General features: G+C 41.2%; 1 protein-coding gene across 1 annotated transcript in view; it reads left to right on the top strand.

Annotated features, from left to right (window-relative positions):
- Positions 1–15,661, top strand: part of ONECUT1 (one cut homeobox 1) — a 39,796-nt gene extending 24,135 nt beyond the window's left edge. The window contains exon 2 of the mRNA XM_061428720.1: positions 8,377–15,661. Within this exon, the coding sequence (XP_061284704.1) occupies positions 8,377–8,669 (293 nt within the window). The 3' untranslated portion in view covers positions 8,670–15,661. The remainder of the gene's footprint in view (positions 1–8,376) is intronic.
- The last annotated feature ends 4,313 nt before the right edge of the window (positions 15,662–19,974 follow it).

Raw genomic sequence — 19,974 nt, forward strand, 5'->3', positions numbered from 1 at the left:
AGCCAACTCTGGGACAGATATACCAAGAACCTCAAGCAGCAAGTTCAGACAATTTTCCTATAATGTTAATGAAAAATAGAAAGTGGCAAAAATATAAAATACCTATTGTTCAAGGGCTCAGAATGCTTAACTGTTCACAGGGTCTGTGGTTGTTGCTGTTGTTATCGTTTTCATCTCTAAAGCTCATAAGTCTGAAGCCACTGTGAAGAATATGAGTTTGTATTAGATCACCTTCATTCAAATAAACATGGATCCGGACTATTTGCAAAACTGGATGGTGTCCCTGCAGAGCCATTACCTTCTCTTTTTGAGAAGCCAAAAGGATGGAGAAGATAAAATGGAAGAGTCACCATACTGGCTATATATTCTAAAAGACAGAGTAAGGTTACCTTGGAAATTTTTTAACAGATAATATAAGACTTTGGACACCAGGAGAGATACTGCATGGGTTTGTTCATTGACTCACAGGGCTCTAAAGCCTGCAGGGGCCTTAGAACACTGCCTACTCATTGAAAGGATGCAGAAAAAGAGATCAAGTGATGTGCCCAAGTTTATACTATAGGCTAGAGACAGAGCGAAGACCCAAACTTGCTGTGTAAATTCAGTGTTTATACCTGCATCTTGATCAGAGAAGAAAAGATCAGAGAATTAATTTGTAAACATCTAGAATATCTCCTAAGCACTTGTCATTTTAACAGTCATTTCAACAATCAGATCTTGTGTGCATGCTAAGTTGCTTCAGTCATGTCCTACTCTCCTAGGCCTCATGGACTGTAGCCTGTTAGGCTCCTCTGTCCATGGGATTCTCCAGGCAAGAATACTGGAGCAAGTTGCCATGCCCTCCTCCAAGGGATCTTCCTGACCCAGGGATCAAACCCTTGACCCACATCTCTTACGTCTCATGCATTGGCTGCTGCTGCTGCTGCTGCATCGCTTCAGTAGTGTCCGGCAGCCCACCAGGCTTCCTGTCCCTGGGATTCTCCAGGCAAGAACACTGGAGTGGGTTGCCATTTCCTTCTCCAATGCATGAAAGTGAAAAGTGAAAGTGAAGTCGCTCAGTTGTGTCCGACTCTAGCCTATGGACTAGAGCATGGACTGCAGCCTACCAGGCTCCTCCGTCCATGGGATTTTCTAGGCAAAAGTACTGGAGTGGGGTGCCATGCATTGGCAGGTGGGTTCTTTACCACTAGTGCCACCTAGGAAGCCCATAGCTTATCTCATGCTTATTCTAATCCTGAGAGGAAAGAAAGCCACTGTTCTCTACCTTACAGCTGGGTATACTAAGGCTCTAGAAGACAAGTAACTTGCCCAAGATCACACATCTATCAGTGGCCACAGAGCTGGGACTTGAGCTTGTGTCCTGTGAGCTCAGGTTCATTTAAGAAGTTGTATTATGATTCTGTCTGGCTTTATAAATGTCTCTCAAGCCCACATGTCTGTACCTATGTATTTTTTTTAATATGGCACAGCAGATCTTTTTTTGTTGTAATTTTTAAATTAAACTATAGTTGATTTACAATGTTGTGTTATTTTCAGGTGTACAGCAATGTGCCTACTTATTCCCAAACAAATTCTTGGCAGACTTTTGCACAGCTCAGTTAGCAGTTTAGATGTTGTAAAGTCCTTTGTGTCATTATATCAGGAAAATGGATATGTTGACACACAAATGCTTGGGTGACAGCTGATTCTAGGATGTTACTGTATACCATGTTTTATAAAGTATATTCTAAGACAAGGCTTCTTCAACTCTGTGTAGTGAAGTTTGTCTCTGATTTCCATATGTTCTGGACCAATAGTTTTGATAATACAATAAAAAATATATTACTAGAACAATAATCACAGAATGCTGGAGCAATGTCAAACTGCCATAAAACTTTCTAATTGTTTATTCTCAAATTTCTGATCTTGCTACAGGTCAGTAACAGTTTACAGACCAGCATGGGTCTGGCAACCAGATTTTGAGAGACATGGTTCTAAGCAACACCATTCCTGAGAGAATCTCTGAGTAAAGAGTTGCTTAATCAAATAAGTTTGAGAGACCCCATAAGCTAGAAAGTATCAGTGCATATTAGCATGTTAAAGGCTCTGAGAAGTCCTGCATTAAAGAAGATTGCTTAATCATTAACTCAGCATTTCCCAAACTGCCTGACTTCAAAACTCATTGTTCATTGAATGCCTTTCAACATCTTTCAGAATTCATATTTCTTGAAATACCCTTGGTTCTCTCCTGCCAACTCTGGGCAAAGCACAGGCCCCAGGCATGCCTGAGGTGAAAGCTTGTCCTTTGCCCACATCCTCGTGCATTGCCTTTTAAAAAAACAATTCTTTATCATCTTTATTCTTGTGATACACAAAATCATTCTCTGCCTTTTGCTATCTTCCACACCTGGTTCTTTCTCCCATACAGTACTGCCTGTAGGTGACCTGGCTCCCAGAGATCAAAGTCACCTGAGACAGCCCTATTACACTTGGCCACTGCATCCTGCAAACATATCTACTTGCCCACCTTCATGGAGGTGACTTGGGATGAGTCATCTTCCTCTTCAGTATTGCCTTTTGCACGTAATAGAAATCTTCTTCCCTTTAGTCCGGTTCTGTGATAACTACTCTATTTTTAGTGAAAACTATACACCCACACAAAAATATAGTTTTCCCATAAAACACATGCAATACTGTTCCCTAAGCAGTGGTTCCTGTTGTCAGACTTTATTCCCACTTTCTTATTCTCTCTCTTTGTCCACTGCACACTTTTATAGACCAGTTGCTGGTTTTCAACTTTATATTAGGTAATCTCTGGGGCTTCCCTGCTGGCTCAGTGGTAAAGAATCCAACTGCCAATGCAGGAGATGAGGATTTGATCCCTGGGTCAGAAAGATACCCTAGAGAAGAAAATTGCAACCCACTCCAGTATTCTTGCCTGGGAAATCCCATAGACAAAGGAGCCAGGCAGGCTACAGTCCATAGGGTCGCAAAAGAGTCAGACACAACTGAGCTGCTAAACAACAATGTGTACCCTGACATGAGTTCCATGGAAATGCCAGAACATTGCTTTCATTTATATTCTCTTAACAGGTCTCACAACTATAATTCTATACACGCTTCTAGAAGCATGATTTTGTTTCTGTGGGCTGCTTCTCCTGGGCACCTCATTGAAGTTACACACTGACCTTCAACAAGCTTTAGTCCACTCTTCACTCTATAGACATCTCTACTTTCTTATTTGGCCACTCCAACTTCTGTACAAAGCTCTTTCCAGATATAACCACACACATTTAATCACAGTCACCCCATCCAGTACCCATATGAGTACTGGGCTCCCCTTACATCCAAGCACTATGGCAGCCTGCCCTGGAGAGACAGAATGAGTTGGCCAGGCTCCTTGCCCCAGGAGAATCTCACTTCCCAGGTTCTGACATAGTGACATTTGCAATGCTTGAAAGCTCATTGCAGGAACTTCCAAACTGCATTTCCCCATAATTAGTATTGTATAAGACATAGACAGTTTCTACCAAACAAAGTTCTGGAATTAAATAAATTTGAGAAACATAATTATATGTGCTAAACACATACAACGCATTTTGAGGAAGAGGCTATGTATAGTAGGTTTTTCTGAAAGTACTTGGCCTGCAAACCATCTTTTCAAGTAACTCGTGTTTGAGACAATATCATGCCTCTGATGCCATTTGGGAAAGGGTGCTCTGGAGTAGCTTCAGCCAAGTCCTGCAAGTGCTAAGGACCACACTGAAGTCACTCAGTTACCCTGTGTACGTGCATGCTAAGTCGCTTTAGTCGTGTCCGACTCTGTGTGACTCTATGGACCTAGCCCGCCAGGCTCCTCTGCCCATGGGAATTCTGCAGGCAAAAATTCTGGAGTGGGTTGCCATGCCCTCCTGCAGGGGATCTTCCAGACCCAGGGATCAAACCCAGGTCTCTTATGTCTCCTGCATTGGCAGGTGTGTTCTCTACCACTAGCACCACCTGGAAAGCCCTCAGTTACCCTAGTTGGGTTGAAAATAGATATCTCTTTGTGATTTCCCTTAGTTCTGCCTTTTGAATGATAAATAAGTAGAGTCTGCACCCAATGCTCAGTTATTTATTTTTACATAGGTATGTGTTCTGTGTAATTTAGTCCACTCTTCACTGTACAGAGCTCTCTACTTTCTTACTCAGCCACTCCAGCTTCTGCACAGGGAAGTGTCTAGAGTTATCTAGAGATAACGCCTCCCAGTCTATATTCCTAACACAGATCTCTCCCCCTGAGCTCCAGGCCCCATGTATTCTGCCATCTGCTGGACACCCACCTATTGGAGATATTTAACAGGATGTCCAACATGCACTTCAGATGGATTTGTCCCTCATAGAAGTGACAACTGCTCTCATAAAACTCATTCCTCCATCTGCATTCCTCATGGCCCCCTTACTACCATCCAATCAGAAGCCTGGGAGATGTTCTGAACTCCATCCTCCCAGCAGGGTTGTTGTTACTAATTCCTCTTGGTTCTCCCTTCCAAGAAGCTCTTAAATTTGCTTCCTCTTTTCCATCTTCAACTGCCATTGTCTATCTTGGGGTCCTCATTACACTGGTTTTCTAATTGGCTTCTGTCTTAGGCCAGGTTTTCTGAGAAACAGACTCTGAGACTTGCATGCAGAAAGAGGGCTATGGAGATTAACCCTTTTCGAGTGGGGAAGGGTGTGGAGGAAGTAAGACCAGGCAGATGGAGCTGAACTTTAACGAAGTTGCAAAAATAGCCTCAACCCATCCTACAGGGTACTCTGGAGCTGGATAATGCTTCAAAGTTGTCCCTATTAGATGCAAGGGTTTGGTGTGGGGGAGCCTTAAACCAATTCATTCCACTGTCTTCAACCTCTACCCTCATACTCCCATCCCCTACTCCCCCAATCCCCCGCTGGATGTGTCTAGCCCCCCAGCTTCTCTCTGGGATGGCATAACCTTTGGCCAAGGGCAGTTCCCAGCATGGATCTCAGCTGAGAGTCACCAGCTTCTTCCAACAAGTGCAAGAATGAGTGTCCTAAAGGAGGTCAAAGTAGCACATGTCAGCATACATGTCCTGAATTGCTGCTTTCCACCTCGCCCCCCACAACACTGCCAGAGGGGTTTTTCTAAACTAAAATTCAATCACATAGCACCCTTACTCAAAACCTTACCTACAAGGTAATTCATTTCTGATCTCGGTCTACCTGTGAAGCCTTGTCCCCCACAGCTTTCTTCCTTGCATGCACTCTTTGTCCGCCACCAATCTACTAACACTTATCAGTCCTTCACGAGTGCTGCTCCCCCTGCTGGGAATGAGTTTTTCCTGCTTTTCTCACTAGCAAACTCCTATTCATCCTTTAGGGCCTAGCATAAGTATCCTTCTTGTGTGATGCCTTCTTTAATATCCTCAAGCAGAGATAATATCCTGTAGGCTCTTGTCATACTCCTGCAGTTATTAGGTTACATAACCATTAGATTGACTTCCTTAAGAGAAAGGCTTGTGTTATATTCGTTTTTGAATGTAAGTGAATGAATCAACCAGCCATGTGCATCAGTATTATGTAAAGCTGTGTCTACTTGGGTTGACACAAACTAACTAGGCTTGACTTTAGTCTAGTCAGCTTATTTTTTCAGGGACTTAATCTGGTTGTCCAGTGAAGGCTGTGGGTTCCCTGGGGGCAGGGACTCTCTCACTTAGTTCAGGATATACAGCTCAATGCTCTGAGGGAGTTGGATATTTAATAAATCTTTCCCATTATGTAGATGCTTCCTGTCATGGTGGGCAAAGGACAGAGCCAGTGATCTATAGAATGTGTTATAAAAGGTACCAGAAGACCTGGCTGCTCTAAAATCTCTCTTTCATAACTGAGGACATAAAAGAGAGGCCTCCCATCATGTCCAGGCTTCCCAGGTGGCTCAGTGGTAAAGATTCTGCCTGCCAATGCAGGAGGCATGGGTTCAGTCCCTGGGTATGGAAGATCTCCTGGAGTAAGAAATGGCAACCCGCCCTAGTATTCTTGCCTGGGAAATCCCATGGACAGAGGAGCTTGGTGGGCTACAGTCCATGGGGTCGCAAAAGAGTCAGACATGACTTAGCAACTAAACAACAATCCCTCATGTCCATTCTGAAATTCTTGTTCTTATATTTCCTAATATAATGGACCTGTGAGCGCTGGAGTGAGGCAAATGCACTCTGGGGCCTGAGTAAGCTGATGCAACTGTAGAAAAGAATTTCTATATCTATTTATGTTATTTTACCCTTTTAAAATTTTCTATATTTTGTGTTTGCTTTATAATGTCTGTAACACAGTTGTATAGTAACACATGCATATCATGTATAAAGAAATAACACAAGGGAATGTAATACTCAAAGCATTCTTTACTAAATAGCACATAATTAAAAAAAAACAAAACTTGGAGACTCCTAGATTGCACTCTGAAGACTGGAGGCTTTTTCAACCTGTACCCAATAGCTTTTTAGCTGCTCTGATTGCTCAACTGATTTGTGCTAAATGGACACCTAAAGCTTTAAGGGAATCCACCTTGTGGAACAGCAGGGTACAAAAGGTAGGGGCAGGCTGAAGGGCAGGGCTAACTGGGGAGAGCACAGAGGCTGCACGTAGCCAGAAGTGGTGAACCACCTAGTAGGGAATTAGGAACCTGGAATACAGAAAGATGGGAGAGGGAGCAAGAGACAGCAGTAGGTAGGGCAGCCGGCTACAGCGACATGAAAGAGAGGCAGGCCCCATCTCCACCGGGAAGATGCCCTGTCTGCCTTTTGCTGTGGTGGGAGTGTACACCTTACAGTGTGTACTAGCCAGCTGTGAAGATAACTGAGGCTGCTCCGGAACCTCTACACTGGGTGGGCAGCATGGGGTTGGGGGGTGGGAGTGGGGGAGGTTGCAGGAAGTGGGAGGAGGTGCAGCAAGGGGCCGGAAACTGACTGGGATTACAGCACCGGAGCCTTGTCTTAAAGGTGAATTAGCAGAGCCAGAGAGCGCTGTTTTTACTTCAGTTGCCTGGTTATGTGGGGATGGCTGCGGGGATTCATTGATGGGGGAGGTGGGCGGGAGAGGGAGGGGAGGGCATCGTTAGCAATTCAGTGCCCCTTTGGCAGGTGGAAGCCACTGAGCCAAGTTAGTTGAGAAACAGGAGTATGGCATCTGAGGTGAGGAGACCCTGATCCACCACCAAACCCTGGGGACCTGAGGACCACATTGGGATGATGCACCAGAATAGCTCTAGCAGCCATGAGGCAGCTTCATGAAATAGGAACTGCCTGTATGGGCATGGGCAGGAAATGGGCCTTCTCAGCGGGAGATGAGGCGAGGGAAGAGGGCAACTCCAACAGCAAGACTCACGTGAAGAACAAAAAGGAGGCACAGGGACACCCCAAAGGTGAACATGGCTAATGTCACAGTTTAGCCCCAGTGGTGACGAAGTGCACTTCATCCCTGCTCCCCAAGTCCTGATTCCACCAAAGAATCGGTGGAAAACTGTTTGATGGGCATGGTAGGACACTCTTTACGGAGTTTTCTTACATACTAACTCTTCCTTGTTTGTTTCCTAGGAAACAAAAACAATCAGAAGGGGAACAAATGCAATTCCTTTTTTATTTGGCTTTTAGACCCTCAATTAGGTTCTTAGTATTCCACTAGCAGCAGACCGTAAATCCTTTGAGGGCAACACCCACTTCTAGGGGATAAGACTTTGTGTTTGTGAAGCCCTCTAGTTAATGTTAATGACTTCCCTGGTGGATCAGATGGTAAAACATCTGCCTACAATGCGGGAGACTCGGGTTCAATCCCTGGGTCAGGAAGATCTCCTGGAGAAGGAAATGGCAACCCATTCCAGTGTTCTTGCCTGGAGAATCCCATGGATGGAGGAGCCTGGCAGGCTACAGTCCATGGGGTCGCAAAGAGTCAGACACAACTGAGCGACTTCACTCACTTCACTAGTTAACGTTAACTTTTACATACTATTTCATATATTCTTACCACAACCCAGTAAGGTAGATGTTCTTACATCTACTTTACGGATAGTGATTAAAAAAAAAGTTCCAATAGTCAGTTCATTTATCTAAAACCCAACATTCCACAGATGAGTAATCAAGGTCCACACTCCGTTAATTGATTTACTACCAACAAAACACAGATACTCGTCAAAGCCAGGACTCATGCCCACTACTCACAAAACTCTATCTCCTCCTCATTCTCTATGCCTTTGTTACACTTCCCTCCCAGCCCATGATGGTGCTAAAACTAGAGGTCAGCAGATAGAAGGTGGCCATGAGGAATGCCTAACAGATTGAATGGGCTGGGCCTTTCTACTCTCAAGTCTCCCAGCCGGTCTGTTCTAACAGCCTCTGTGTCTCTTTGCAGCATGCAAAAGGAAAGAGCAAGAACACGGGAAGGATAGAGGCAACACACCCAAAAAGCCCAGGTTGGTCTTCACAGATGTCCAGCGTCGAACTCTACATGCAATATTCAAGGAAAATAAGCGTCCATCCAAAGAATTGCAAATCACCATTTCCCAGCAGCTGGGGTTGGAGCTGAGCACCGTCAGCAACTTCTTCATGAATGCGAGGAGGAGGAGTCTGGACAAGTGGCAGGACGAGGGCGGCTCCAATTCAGGCAACTCATCTTCTTCATCAAGCACTTGTACCAAAGCATGAAGGAATAACCACGAACTGAAACCTCGGTGGAAAAGCTTTAAATAAAAAGAAAAAATTTTTAAAGACCAGGACCTCAAGATAGCAGGTTTATACTTAGAAATATTTGAAGAAAAAAAAAAAAAGTGTTATTTATAGTCCGAAGAAACCAAAGACATAGCTCACCTGCATTCTGACTTTGTTCGGAGACACACACTTCAGCCGGGTGACAACTTGGCAAGAAAAATTATGAGCAGGAAGGCACCACTGGATCTCACAGCTTCGGTCCGTGATCATCCTCGCTGTGCTTGGCTGTCCTGTGGTTTGGAGCATAGTGATTTTGAGCCATCGAGTGGACACCTTTAAGATCAGACTTCCTCATCCACTCCACCGCGCCATGAAGGTGTATGGTGTCTCAGTACTGTGTGTGGGTGTGTGCGTGAATACACCCACACGTACACATGCACACCACCACCACCACTACCACCACCAGTGGTTAGGGACTTAGGCAGGGCTGGTCTTCAGGAAGGGTTGTGCTGTAGGAGTGCAACCAACATAGTGTGGGGTTGTCTGAGTTCATGGGATTAGGAGCTTGATTTTGCTCAACTAGCCTAGCGTTTGAACCTGCCAGGCCCACAACCTAAATGCAGATTCAAACCCAGCAAAGAAATTTGAATGACACCTAAACCAGTGCATTCTCTTTGTTTGTTAAGGAATGTTCAGATATTTTTTAAGAAATGAAACAAGAGTCCATCCATTAAAGAAAGAAAATCACCTAGGTACCAAAGAACACACTTAATATTATAGTGCAGGTATTTTATTGCAATGATTTTAATAACCAAAGCTATTTTTACACAAGATACTATGTAAAGTTATACGTATGAACTGATCTAGCTGTAATACACATACCATGTAGAATCATGACTATTATTTATGACTCTTGAAGCATTTGAAATATTAGTTTTCAGAACTGGCAAGAAAGAATGTAGCTTCAGGGAAGCAATTTATATCGTAACAGAGAGGTCAGTGCAGTATACACGAACATCCATATGGCACATTCCCTTTCGGGAACTATAAATGTCACTTAAGTAAACATATAGACATGACTCCATGCTCTGTTCACAGCTGAGAAAACCTGGTGATTCTTCCGAAGTAGGACCCATTTGTAAACTTAGAAAACTAAGTTTAACAGGACAGGTAGCTAAACTAGAAAATTTGTTCAAAGTCATTCTTTTTGGTAAAATGCCACTGAATGAAGCACCCCATACGTAGGTAAATTTGACTAAAATTTTCCTTATGCATTTTACACAGAATACCTATTTAAAATACTTTACAAACACACAAAATAAGCAGACTAACATTATTATTAAAATGAACTATCTAGTTCATTATATCCTGAGAATATAATCAAGCTGATTTGATTGCCAATCCCAATTTTGTGACTTGGACACCAATAAAAATAACATGTGCAACCAAGAAATTGTGGAACTGCATAGAGAAAGCAAGAATTATAGTGGAAGGTAAGACCTTGGGTTCCATAGGTATTAAGCTATCTATTTCACTAAGCATAGCCTCCAAAACATACTACATTCTTTCTTGCTACCGCATTAAGCTGGAAATTTTATAACATAGATTCCACCCTCTTAACAGGGACAGGTTAAAAAACTAGACCTGAAAATTTTCCAGATACAAAATTTTAAATTTCTATTTTTCCAAATCACTTAAACCAGGGCTATAGAAATCAAGGCAAAAAAAAAAAACAAACAAACCCACCCAAGGTAATACAGTTGTTCTAGTAGTACCCAAGTGAATCACTTGGTTCCCAGAAAAATTCTCTTGGGATCAGTTGAACTGTAACCATGTAAGTGGATACCTTTTGTACTAGTAGGTTAAAGAATTGGGTACTCTTAATCACCACACCTAACTAGAAATATAAAATTAAATATTATCTCAATAATAAGCTATTTATTGAGACTCATTTAAATGCCAAATTAAAAATTGAACCATTTTGACACAAAACCTAACTCCTTAGGATCAAATATGAGCATCTTGTCCAGGCCTAGAAGAGGCAGGCACCTGGAGAGATGAACCCACAAGCCATCAGTGTCTCCTTCATGTCTGCTGTGGGATGAGAAAAGGAAATCAAGACATACTCTTCCTTGGATGAAACTGTGCATTTGCCTTGACGCATTTTGTCTTTGACTTTTTTTTCAATCTCACCCCGAATTCCATCTTTATATTTCCCCTTCTAAATATGGCACAATTATAGTTCAGCTATTAAAAGAAACCATTTAAATGGCCATCCTCTCAGATTTGCTAAAAATATAATCTTGTCAATGACATAAGTGAAAAAGAAAAAAACTGATGAACATTTTTTTCTCTCTCCAGAAAAAGAGGGGGGCAATATAATACAATACAATATATTTATCACTTAGGAGGGAAGAAAGCCTTTTTTATTTAAAACATGAGAGTTTTAAATGCAGGGAAATTCAAGCTGTGTCTACACACAATCTTACCAAATTCAATACCCCAGGAAAAACGAAAGTTGAATTCAGACAACTGTGTCTTTTGCTTTATTTTCCCTATGTTACCCACTCAGATTAGTTGGTTACATTTTTGACCAATGCGATTTACATTTTCAACCAATTATTTTGGTACAGTATAGACACAGTCTCAAGGAATATTGCTACACTTTTAATATTCCCACCACAATATTTTGTTTTGTTTGGCCAAGCCCTGTGGCATTCGGGATCTTAGTTCCTCAGCTAGGGATCGAGCCCATGCCCCCAGCAGTGAAAGCATGAAGTCCTAACCACTGGATGGCCATGGATTTCCCCATAATTTTTTTTTTAATAACCAGTGATCCTATTTGCTAACACCAAAGATAATTTTCATACCAGCATTGAATTTGCACCCATTATGCAATTTCAGGGCCTAGAGATATATTTTCTCATAAACAGATGCACAAATCAGAGCCTGAAAAGCAGTTTTTTTACTTGACTATTTAGGCATACTCACAACCTTTGCTTTTTAGAAATCTTAATGGACAAACTCAGCTTCTCACAAGCAATACATGTATTACATCATGTATGACTGATTCCTTCTTGCTTCTGACTTGGCACATAGAAAATGCTTCCATTCCTGTTTAGTCTGGCGTTAATTTACGTCTCAAATGTCTTCACCTACCACACTCAGCAGTGCTGTTTGTTCACCCATCATTTCTCAGTCCTTTAGTGAAATCACCTAAAAAGATACCGCACTCTTTTCTTTGTATGCATGTTTATTCCAAAACTGTATTTCAAATAGCATGTTTTGGGTTGTTTTTGGTTTTTCTTTTTTTGGTGGAATGGAAGTTAGACTGTTTTTGGCCATAAATCATTCGGGTCTTCTCATGACTAGAAGCTTCCCTGAAAAGGGGCCAAGAGAAAGAGTGGGAATTACGATGTCTGGACACCCCAAGAGCCCAGACATCAGTAAATGTTCAGGTAAAAGAATTCTTTTTGTCAAGCACTGAGTATTCTAGTTCCTGGATACACCTGGAATAGACGACCCCCACACCCCAAAAGAAAAAAACCAAAGAAAATGTGTGGGGAAATTTAGAAGTTCCAACTGAACATGTCACTCACTCTACCCCCCAAAAGCATAATTAATTTTCCAGGAAAAAAAAAAAGATAAAGCTCTATATTACTTTCAGATTCATGCCACTCCTATTGCTACCCCAGGTGAACAACCGGTCTTTGCAGGTTAAATGCAGACTTTGCTATACCAAAGAGTCCTAGGACATTTTCACACGAGCTATAAAGACATTTTCCCTAAGAAAGGGCCTCCCTTCTTTGTACATAAATGATGAAAACTATGCATTTAGCAAACAAAGAGAAAGCACTTCTCCCTTTCCTATCTAGTTTAGGGTGCATTCAAACACCAGAGGCCGTTTTGAGACTCGATTGGCCTTCTGGATTATTCTTGTGGTGTGGTTAGCTTTACAGTACATTTGGTAACTATTTACTAAATAGTAAGGACAAAGAAGCAGAAGGTAAGAAATAGCTACTTCCACGTGTAAAAAAAAAAAGAAATGTGTAAAGATCTACTATTTATAGTGTGAACCAAAGACGCTACCTCACTCGATTTCCATTGGTGATTTTAATCACATTGATGATACCAAAGAATACCAAAGATATTTTCGTGCACGGCCTTGGTCTGCAGAGGGAACTCCGCCCCTCCCCCCCCACCTCCTCTCCCCGCCTCACTCTTCACTCAGTGTGTAAACTTGTCTTCATTCTTAATAATAATGATACGATAATGACAACAACAACATTAGGAAATACTACTCTTACTACTGCTAGTTCTACTTGTAAATCTCTAGGCAAACATGTTGCAAACTTTGTAAACTCCTAGGACGAGTGCCTTGCTTGAACCAAAGTGTTAAACCGCTGTTGACCTCTCTCACCTTATACTCTTTGAATACCTCAGCCTCTTAGAAAGGCCACTAATGAAAAAAAAAAAAAAAAGGAATAATTAATCACCGTGGTGCTTTTTCCGTGCAACCATGCAATGAAACTTTCTTTGATACCAAAGGATGACTTTTTCCCCCCAATTTCTTGCTGATAAACCAAAGCTCCTCCTCCTGGTTCCCTCTCAAAGCTCTCCCCAACTTCACCGAGTCCCTTCCCCAGGCAGGCCGTGCATCACTTTTACCAATTCCTCCAAATACCTCATAGTAATAAAATTTTAGGGTTATGTTGTATAGAGAGTCTATGTGATAAGGCAGAACTTACTAGTTTGATAATTGTTAAGGTTACTTTTAAAAAAAAAACTTTATAATTGTTATTTATTTTGTAGTTTGTATGTTTGGGATGTCCCCCACCCCACCCCCACTTTGGTTCGGGGTTTATTTTCTCAGAAGAACTGCTCTGTTGCTCAAGGAAGACTTAATTTCTGGAAATGTTCCCCAGGTGGGTGAAGGGTTGTGTAAAAATGCAAGAATGGAATAAGAAATGATTTTCATTCTGACGGTTACTTATGAAGTTTTTGTGTTTTCGTAGTAAATTTGTTTCCACAGGGTAAAGAAGTATATATAATCTTTTTTTGTGAAACTGGTTCCTATTTTTCTCTATAATGTGCTGTGATTTTTTTTAATTTAAATTACATTTTATATGAGCTTATTTAATCACTGTGTTAATTTATGACTGTGTAGTTTTTAAAATGTATATAGTAGAATGGAAACGGCCAAAGCTTTATGTTACAATCTTTTTGTTCTCTATGCTAAGATTAGCTGAAGGCAAGAACTTCTCTTAACTGCAGGGTGTATCTTCAGCTTTTCTTAGCAGGCACTTCAATGTGTGTTGTGAACACTGCCAGGCTCCCCCCTCAAAAAATCTGTACATGCCAAAATGGGTGTTTCAAGGTAGTCTTTTCTGTCACTTAGAAGAAAGGCATTGTTTATGTTCTTCCTTTAATTTATCAATATTTTATTTTTTTTCTTTAAGAAAAGGTTGCTTTGCAGGTTAGACCTGAAATTCCGAAGACTTTAAGACTTATTTAATGTTTCAAAGCACCGGCATTTGTGAGATATTTTGCCACTTTTTAAAAAAAAAAAGAAAAACATTTGCCCAGGTATGAGAAGTAAAAAGTGTAAAAACTCAAAGAGACAAGCTAACTTGAATTTGGAAATCCTCTTAAGTGTCACCAAGTTTCTGAAGTGCTTCAAGGCAGCGGGCAGGGCTTGGAGACAGTTCCTTTCGCAGACCTAAGAGATCATCACAGGTCCGTGACCTTAGAGAGAAAGTCAGGCTAGGTAGCAGCAGACCTGGCCCCTGCCTGTCCAGCCAACCTGCAGAAGAAGCAAAACACAATTGCTGAACCCCAGTCAGAAATCAAATTTAAGAAAAATGTTTCAAAGATACAGACTCCACCTCATGTTTTTTTGTTTTGTTTTATTTTTTAATTCTTGGCATCTACTACCCACAATTACCCTTTTCCCTCCCCAAACCACCACCCTCAACAAAAATTAGAAGAATTCTCAAATGCCACAGCCCCAGGGGAGAATGAACTTCAGACTTGTCTGTCTCTTCTCACTGGTCATATTCCCACTAGTTTTCTTGCCCACACTAAAGAGGGTCCCTGCCCCAAACCCCCTTAATCAAGGCTGTTCATACCCTTGGCCCTGCTTCAGATCAGCACACACACAGAATTCTCAGCTGACCAGAGCGTCCTCAGAAGACCCGGTGCCCACTATTTTGTTTAATTTTGCTAAGTAAGTTGCTTCAACTACATGACATAAATCCATAGATGTAAATACTTTTTCTCCTAATATAAGAATTTTACCTTATTTTCTTTTGCAGGGGTGTTTGGGGGAGGGGGAAGGAAGGGGAGGGTTTAGACTTTTGGTCAAATGTTACATTTTCTTAGAAACATTTTATACTTGTTATGTATTTTAATAGGGCAATAAATCTGCTCTGAGTTGCAGGATCATTCAGTGCTCTATTGGTAAGCATTGATTAATTACTTGTTTTTAATACAAATGCTGTGTAGTGAGTTACAGAAAGCCCAGGAAAATGGTTGAGGGAGTTGACTTTCACCATCACCAATGAAACGCTGAACAGAGTTGTATTCATAAGGTCGTATTTTCTGTTTCTGTGTTAGTCTTAATTTTTTGTGGTATGTTCTGCATTTATTACATAATCATTGTGGGCTCATTTGACATTTGCCGTCTGAACCAAGTGACAAGTATTTTTTAACAAAATAAACTTTAAAACATTGTCTTCCACTTGCTTCGGTAGTTGTCTTCATATCTCCCTGAGTTTCTCATCCCTTCTAAAGTCAGCCCATCTGTCACTCATGTAGACCTGTCCCTTCTCCCTCTTCTATTTTCAGTAACTTTGACCTTAGCTTATGTTTGAGTGTGACTCAGTTTCCCTGTTCAAGTTAGCTTGATGGTTTATTATGTAAGGAGGGTGCCTAAGACAATCATCAGGTAAAAAAAAAAAAAATTAAATTAAAAAAAAAAAAAAAAAGATCAGTAGAGTAGAATATCTTCCAAGAGCAGAGGGAGTTCTTCCTTAGTAATGAAAAAAAAAAAAAAAGGTAAATACATAATTAATTTTAAAACCTAACCATGAGGGGCTTAGAAGATTTTTGATAAAAGACAAATGTTGCTGTCATTTTCTTTGTCAATTAGAAAGCAGTGGTAGTTTCTACGTTGCATCTACATTTCAGACTAAATGATTATTGTACCCAGTTATGGTTGTTTGCTAATATTTTGTCTCTTTCTCTTTCTCTCTGTCCAATGCTTCTTCTGTATTTTTGTGTGTAGCAACAAAACGTGTAATGCATTAGGCATTTCCTGGTTTGTTTATGAGTATCTCCTGTACTGCATTAAGGTTTCTTTCATTTTTTTTTTAAGCTTCGCTACTGTTCTCACTTTATGCCGTGCAATATCATCTGCTGTGTTTGCTAAGCAAAAAAGAAAAAAAGAAAAAAAAGCAAGTGATGATGCCATCATGCTTTTCAGTGTTAAAATGTTTCAGCATTTATGTAGTCACCAAAATGTAGTAAATAAAATGTTGGATTTTCCAGCACTTTAAATTTAGACAATTCTTGCCTTCTTTTGTTTTTTTTCTCTCTGCAATCCTCAGTGAGTAGCTTGCGGGTTTTCTTTGGAGGAAGGGTGAAGTTAAGGGGACAACATGCTTGAAAACTCAAGCCAGTGCCATGACCTAAAGGAAAATTAAGGGAAAAAAAAGAAAGAAAGAAAGAGGTGTTCTCTGCTGGAGCAGAAGAATTTTTTAAATGGAAGCTGGACAATTTATTTGTAGATGTTAGCCATTTATATTAACCTAATTGACCCTCAGAAGAAATGAAAATTATTATTAGAGAGCATAGCCTTTAAAAGTCCTCTCCGATAAAATAACGTGTGTGTGTGTGTGTGTGCGTGTGTGATATATGTGTGGAGCTAGGGCAGGGCTGAGAAATTAAGATACTTATATTTTATGACAGAATATACTGATATATGATAGAATATACTGATATGATAGAATCATAGAATATGCTGATCGATTAAGAGGCCTGGCTCCGGAAAAACAGAAACTGAGTGTGAATTCCTGCTATACTGATTACTAGCTATGTGACTTTGAACAGACAATTTAATTATTTAACTTCCCTAAATCTCAGCTTCCTCATCTGTAAAATGGAAATAAATATCTATATTACAATGTTGCTGTGAGGACTAGAAATTTGAAGTAAGTAAAGCTTAGCATAGTGTCTGGCATATGACAAATCTTCAGTAAATCTTACCTATTTTCATTATTATTAGTAAATTTATCTTAAAATGCAGATTTTTTTTTCCAGTTTAAGGAAAACACTAATTTCTAACTCAGTTTAAAAAAAAAATTTTAATATAATTCAGTTCAGTCGCTCAGTCGTGTTCAACTCTTTGCGACCCCATGAACCACAGCACGCCAGGCCTCCCTGTCCATCACCAACTCCCGGAGTCCACCCAAACCCACGTACATCAAGTCGATGATGCCATCCAACCATCTCATCCTCTGTTGTCCCCTTCTCCTCCTGCCCTCAATCTTTCCCAGCATCAGGGTCTTTTCTAATGAGTCAGCTCTTCATATCAGGTGGCCAAAGTACTGGAGTTTCAGCCTCAATATCAGACCTTCCAATGAACACCCAGGACTGATCTCCTTTAGGATGGACTGGTTGGATTTCTTTGCAGTCCGAGGGACTCTCAAGAGTCTTCTCCAACACCACAGTTCAAAAGCATCAATTCTTCGGCGCTCAGCTTTCTTCACAGTCCAACTCTCACTCCATACATGACCACTGGAAAAACCATAGCCTTGACTAGACGGACCTTTGTTGACAAAGTAATGTCTCTGCTTTTTAATATGCTATCTAGGTTGGTCATAACTTTCCTTCCAAGGAGTAAGTGAAGTCGCTCAGTCATGTCCGACTCTTTGAGACCCCATGGACTGTAGCCTATCAGGCTCCTCCATCCATGGGATTTTCCAGGCAAGAGTGCTGGAGTGGATTGCCATTTCCTTCTCCAGGGGATCTTCCCTACCCAGGAATCGAACCTGGGTCTCCTGCATTGCAGGCAGAGGCTTTACTGTCTGAGCCACCAGGGAAGCTTACTCCAAGGAGTAAGTGTCTTTTAATTTCATGGCTGCAATCGCCATCTACAGTGATTTTGGAGCCCAGAAAAACAAAGTCAGCCACTGTTTCCACTGTTTCCCCATCTATCTGCCATGAAGTGATAGGACCAGATGCCATGATCTTAGTTTTCTGAATGTTGAGCTTTAAGCCAACTTTTTCACTTTCCTCTTTCACTTTCATCAAGAGGCTCTTTAGTTCTTCTTCACTTTCTGCCATAAGGGTGGTGTCATCTGCATATCTGAGGTTATTGATATTTATCCCAGCAATCTTGATTCCAGCTTGTGCTTCCTCAGTTTCTCATGATACACTCTGCATATAAGTTAAATAAGCAGGGTGACAATATACAGCCTTGACGTACTCCTTTTCCTATTTGGAACCAGTCTGTTGTATTTCTTGACATGATCCCAGTAATTACATTACATTCTCCAAAGGTGGGGGTGGGAAGAAGCTGTAGAATAAAATGTGAATGGGGGGGGGGGCCCTCTCAAGTGGTCCAGTGGGTTGACCCTGGAGAGGTCTCTATTAGTTTAGTTCAGTTCAGTCGCTCAGTTGTGTCCAACTCTTTGCAACCCCATGGACTGCAGCACGCCAGGCCTCCCTGTCCATTACTAACTCCTGGAGTTTACTCAAACTTATGTCCATTGAGTCAGTGATGCCAACCAACCATCTCATCCTCTGTCATCCCCTTCTCCTCCTGCCTTCAATCTTTTCCAGCATCAGGTCTTTTCAGATGAGTCAGTTCTTTGCATCAAGTGGCCAAAGTAGTGGAGTTTCAGCTTCAGTATCAATCCTTCCAATGAATATTCAGTACTGATTTCCTTTAAGATGGACTGGTTGGATCTCCTTGCAGACCAAGTGACTCTCAAAAGTCTTCTCCAACACCACAGTTAAAAAGCATCAATTCTTTGGTACTCAGCTTTCTTTATGGTCCAACTCTCACATCCATACATGACTACTGGAAAAACCATGGCTTTGACTAGATGGACCTTTGCTGGCAAAGTAATGTCTCTGTTGTTTAATATGCTGTCTAGGCTGGTCATAAATTTTCTTCCAAAGAGCAAGCATCTTTTAATTTCATGGCTGCAGTCACCATCTGCAGTGATTTTGGAGCCCCCAAAAATAAAGTCTCTCACTGTTTCCACTGTTTTCCCATCTATTTGCCATGAAGTGATGGGACCAGATGTTCTGATCTTAGTTTTCTGAATGTTGAGTTTTAAACCAACTTTTTCACTTTCCTCTTTCACTTTCATCAAGAGGCTCTTTAGTTCTTCTTCACTTTCTGCCATAAAGGTGGTGTCATCTGCATATCTGAAGTTATTGGTATTTCTCCCGGCCTTAAGAACCCCATGAACAGTATAAAAAGGCAAAAGATAGGACACTGAAATATGAACTCCCCAGGTCAGTAGGTGCCCAATATGCTACTGGAGATCAGTGGAGAAATAATTTCAGAAAGAATGAAGAGACGGAGCCAAAACAACAACAACACCCAGTTGTGGATGTGACTGGTGATAGAAGCAAGGTCTGATGCTGTAAAGAACAATATTGCATAGGAACCTGGAATGTTAGGTCCATGAGTCAAGGCAAATTGGAAGTGGTCAAACAGGAGATGGCAAGAGTGAACATCAACATTTTAGGAATCAGCGAACTAAAATGGACTGGAATGGGTGAATTTAACTCAGATGACCATTATATCTACTACTGTGGGCAAGAATCCCTTAGAAGAAATGGAGTAGCCATCATAGTTAATGAAAAAGTCTGAAATGGCAGTACTTGGATGCAATCTCAAAAACGACAGAATGATCTCTGTTCATTTCCAAGGCACACCATTCAATATCCCAGTAATCCAAGTCTATGCCCTGACCAGTAATGCTGAAGAAGCTGAAGTTGAACAGTTCTATGAAGACCTACAAGACTTTCTAGAACTAACACCAAAAAAAAGATGTCCTTTTCATTACAGGGACTGGAATACAAAGGTAGAAAGTCAAGAAACACCTGGAGTAACAGGCAAATTTGGCCTTGGAATACAGAATGGAGGAGGGCAAAGTCTAACAGAGTTTTGCCAAGAGAACACACTGGTCACAGCAAACACCCTCTTCCAACAACACAAGAGAAGACTACACATGGACATCACTGGATGGCCAACACCGAAATCAGATTGATTATAGTCTTTGCA

The sequence above is a fragment of the Bos javanicus genome, chromosome 10 (genome assembly GCF_032452875.1).
Source record: "Bos javanicus breed banteng chromosome 10, ARS-OSU_banteng_1.0, whole genome shotgun sequence".
Taxonomy (NCBI): domain Eukaryota; kingdom Metazoa; phylum Chordata; class Mammalia; order Artiodactyla; family Bovidae; genus Bos; species Bos javanicus.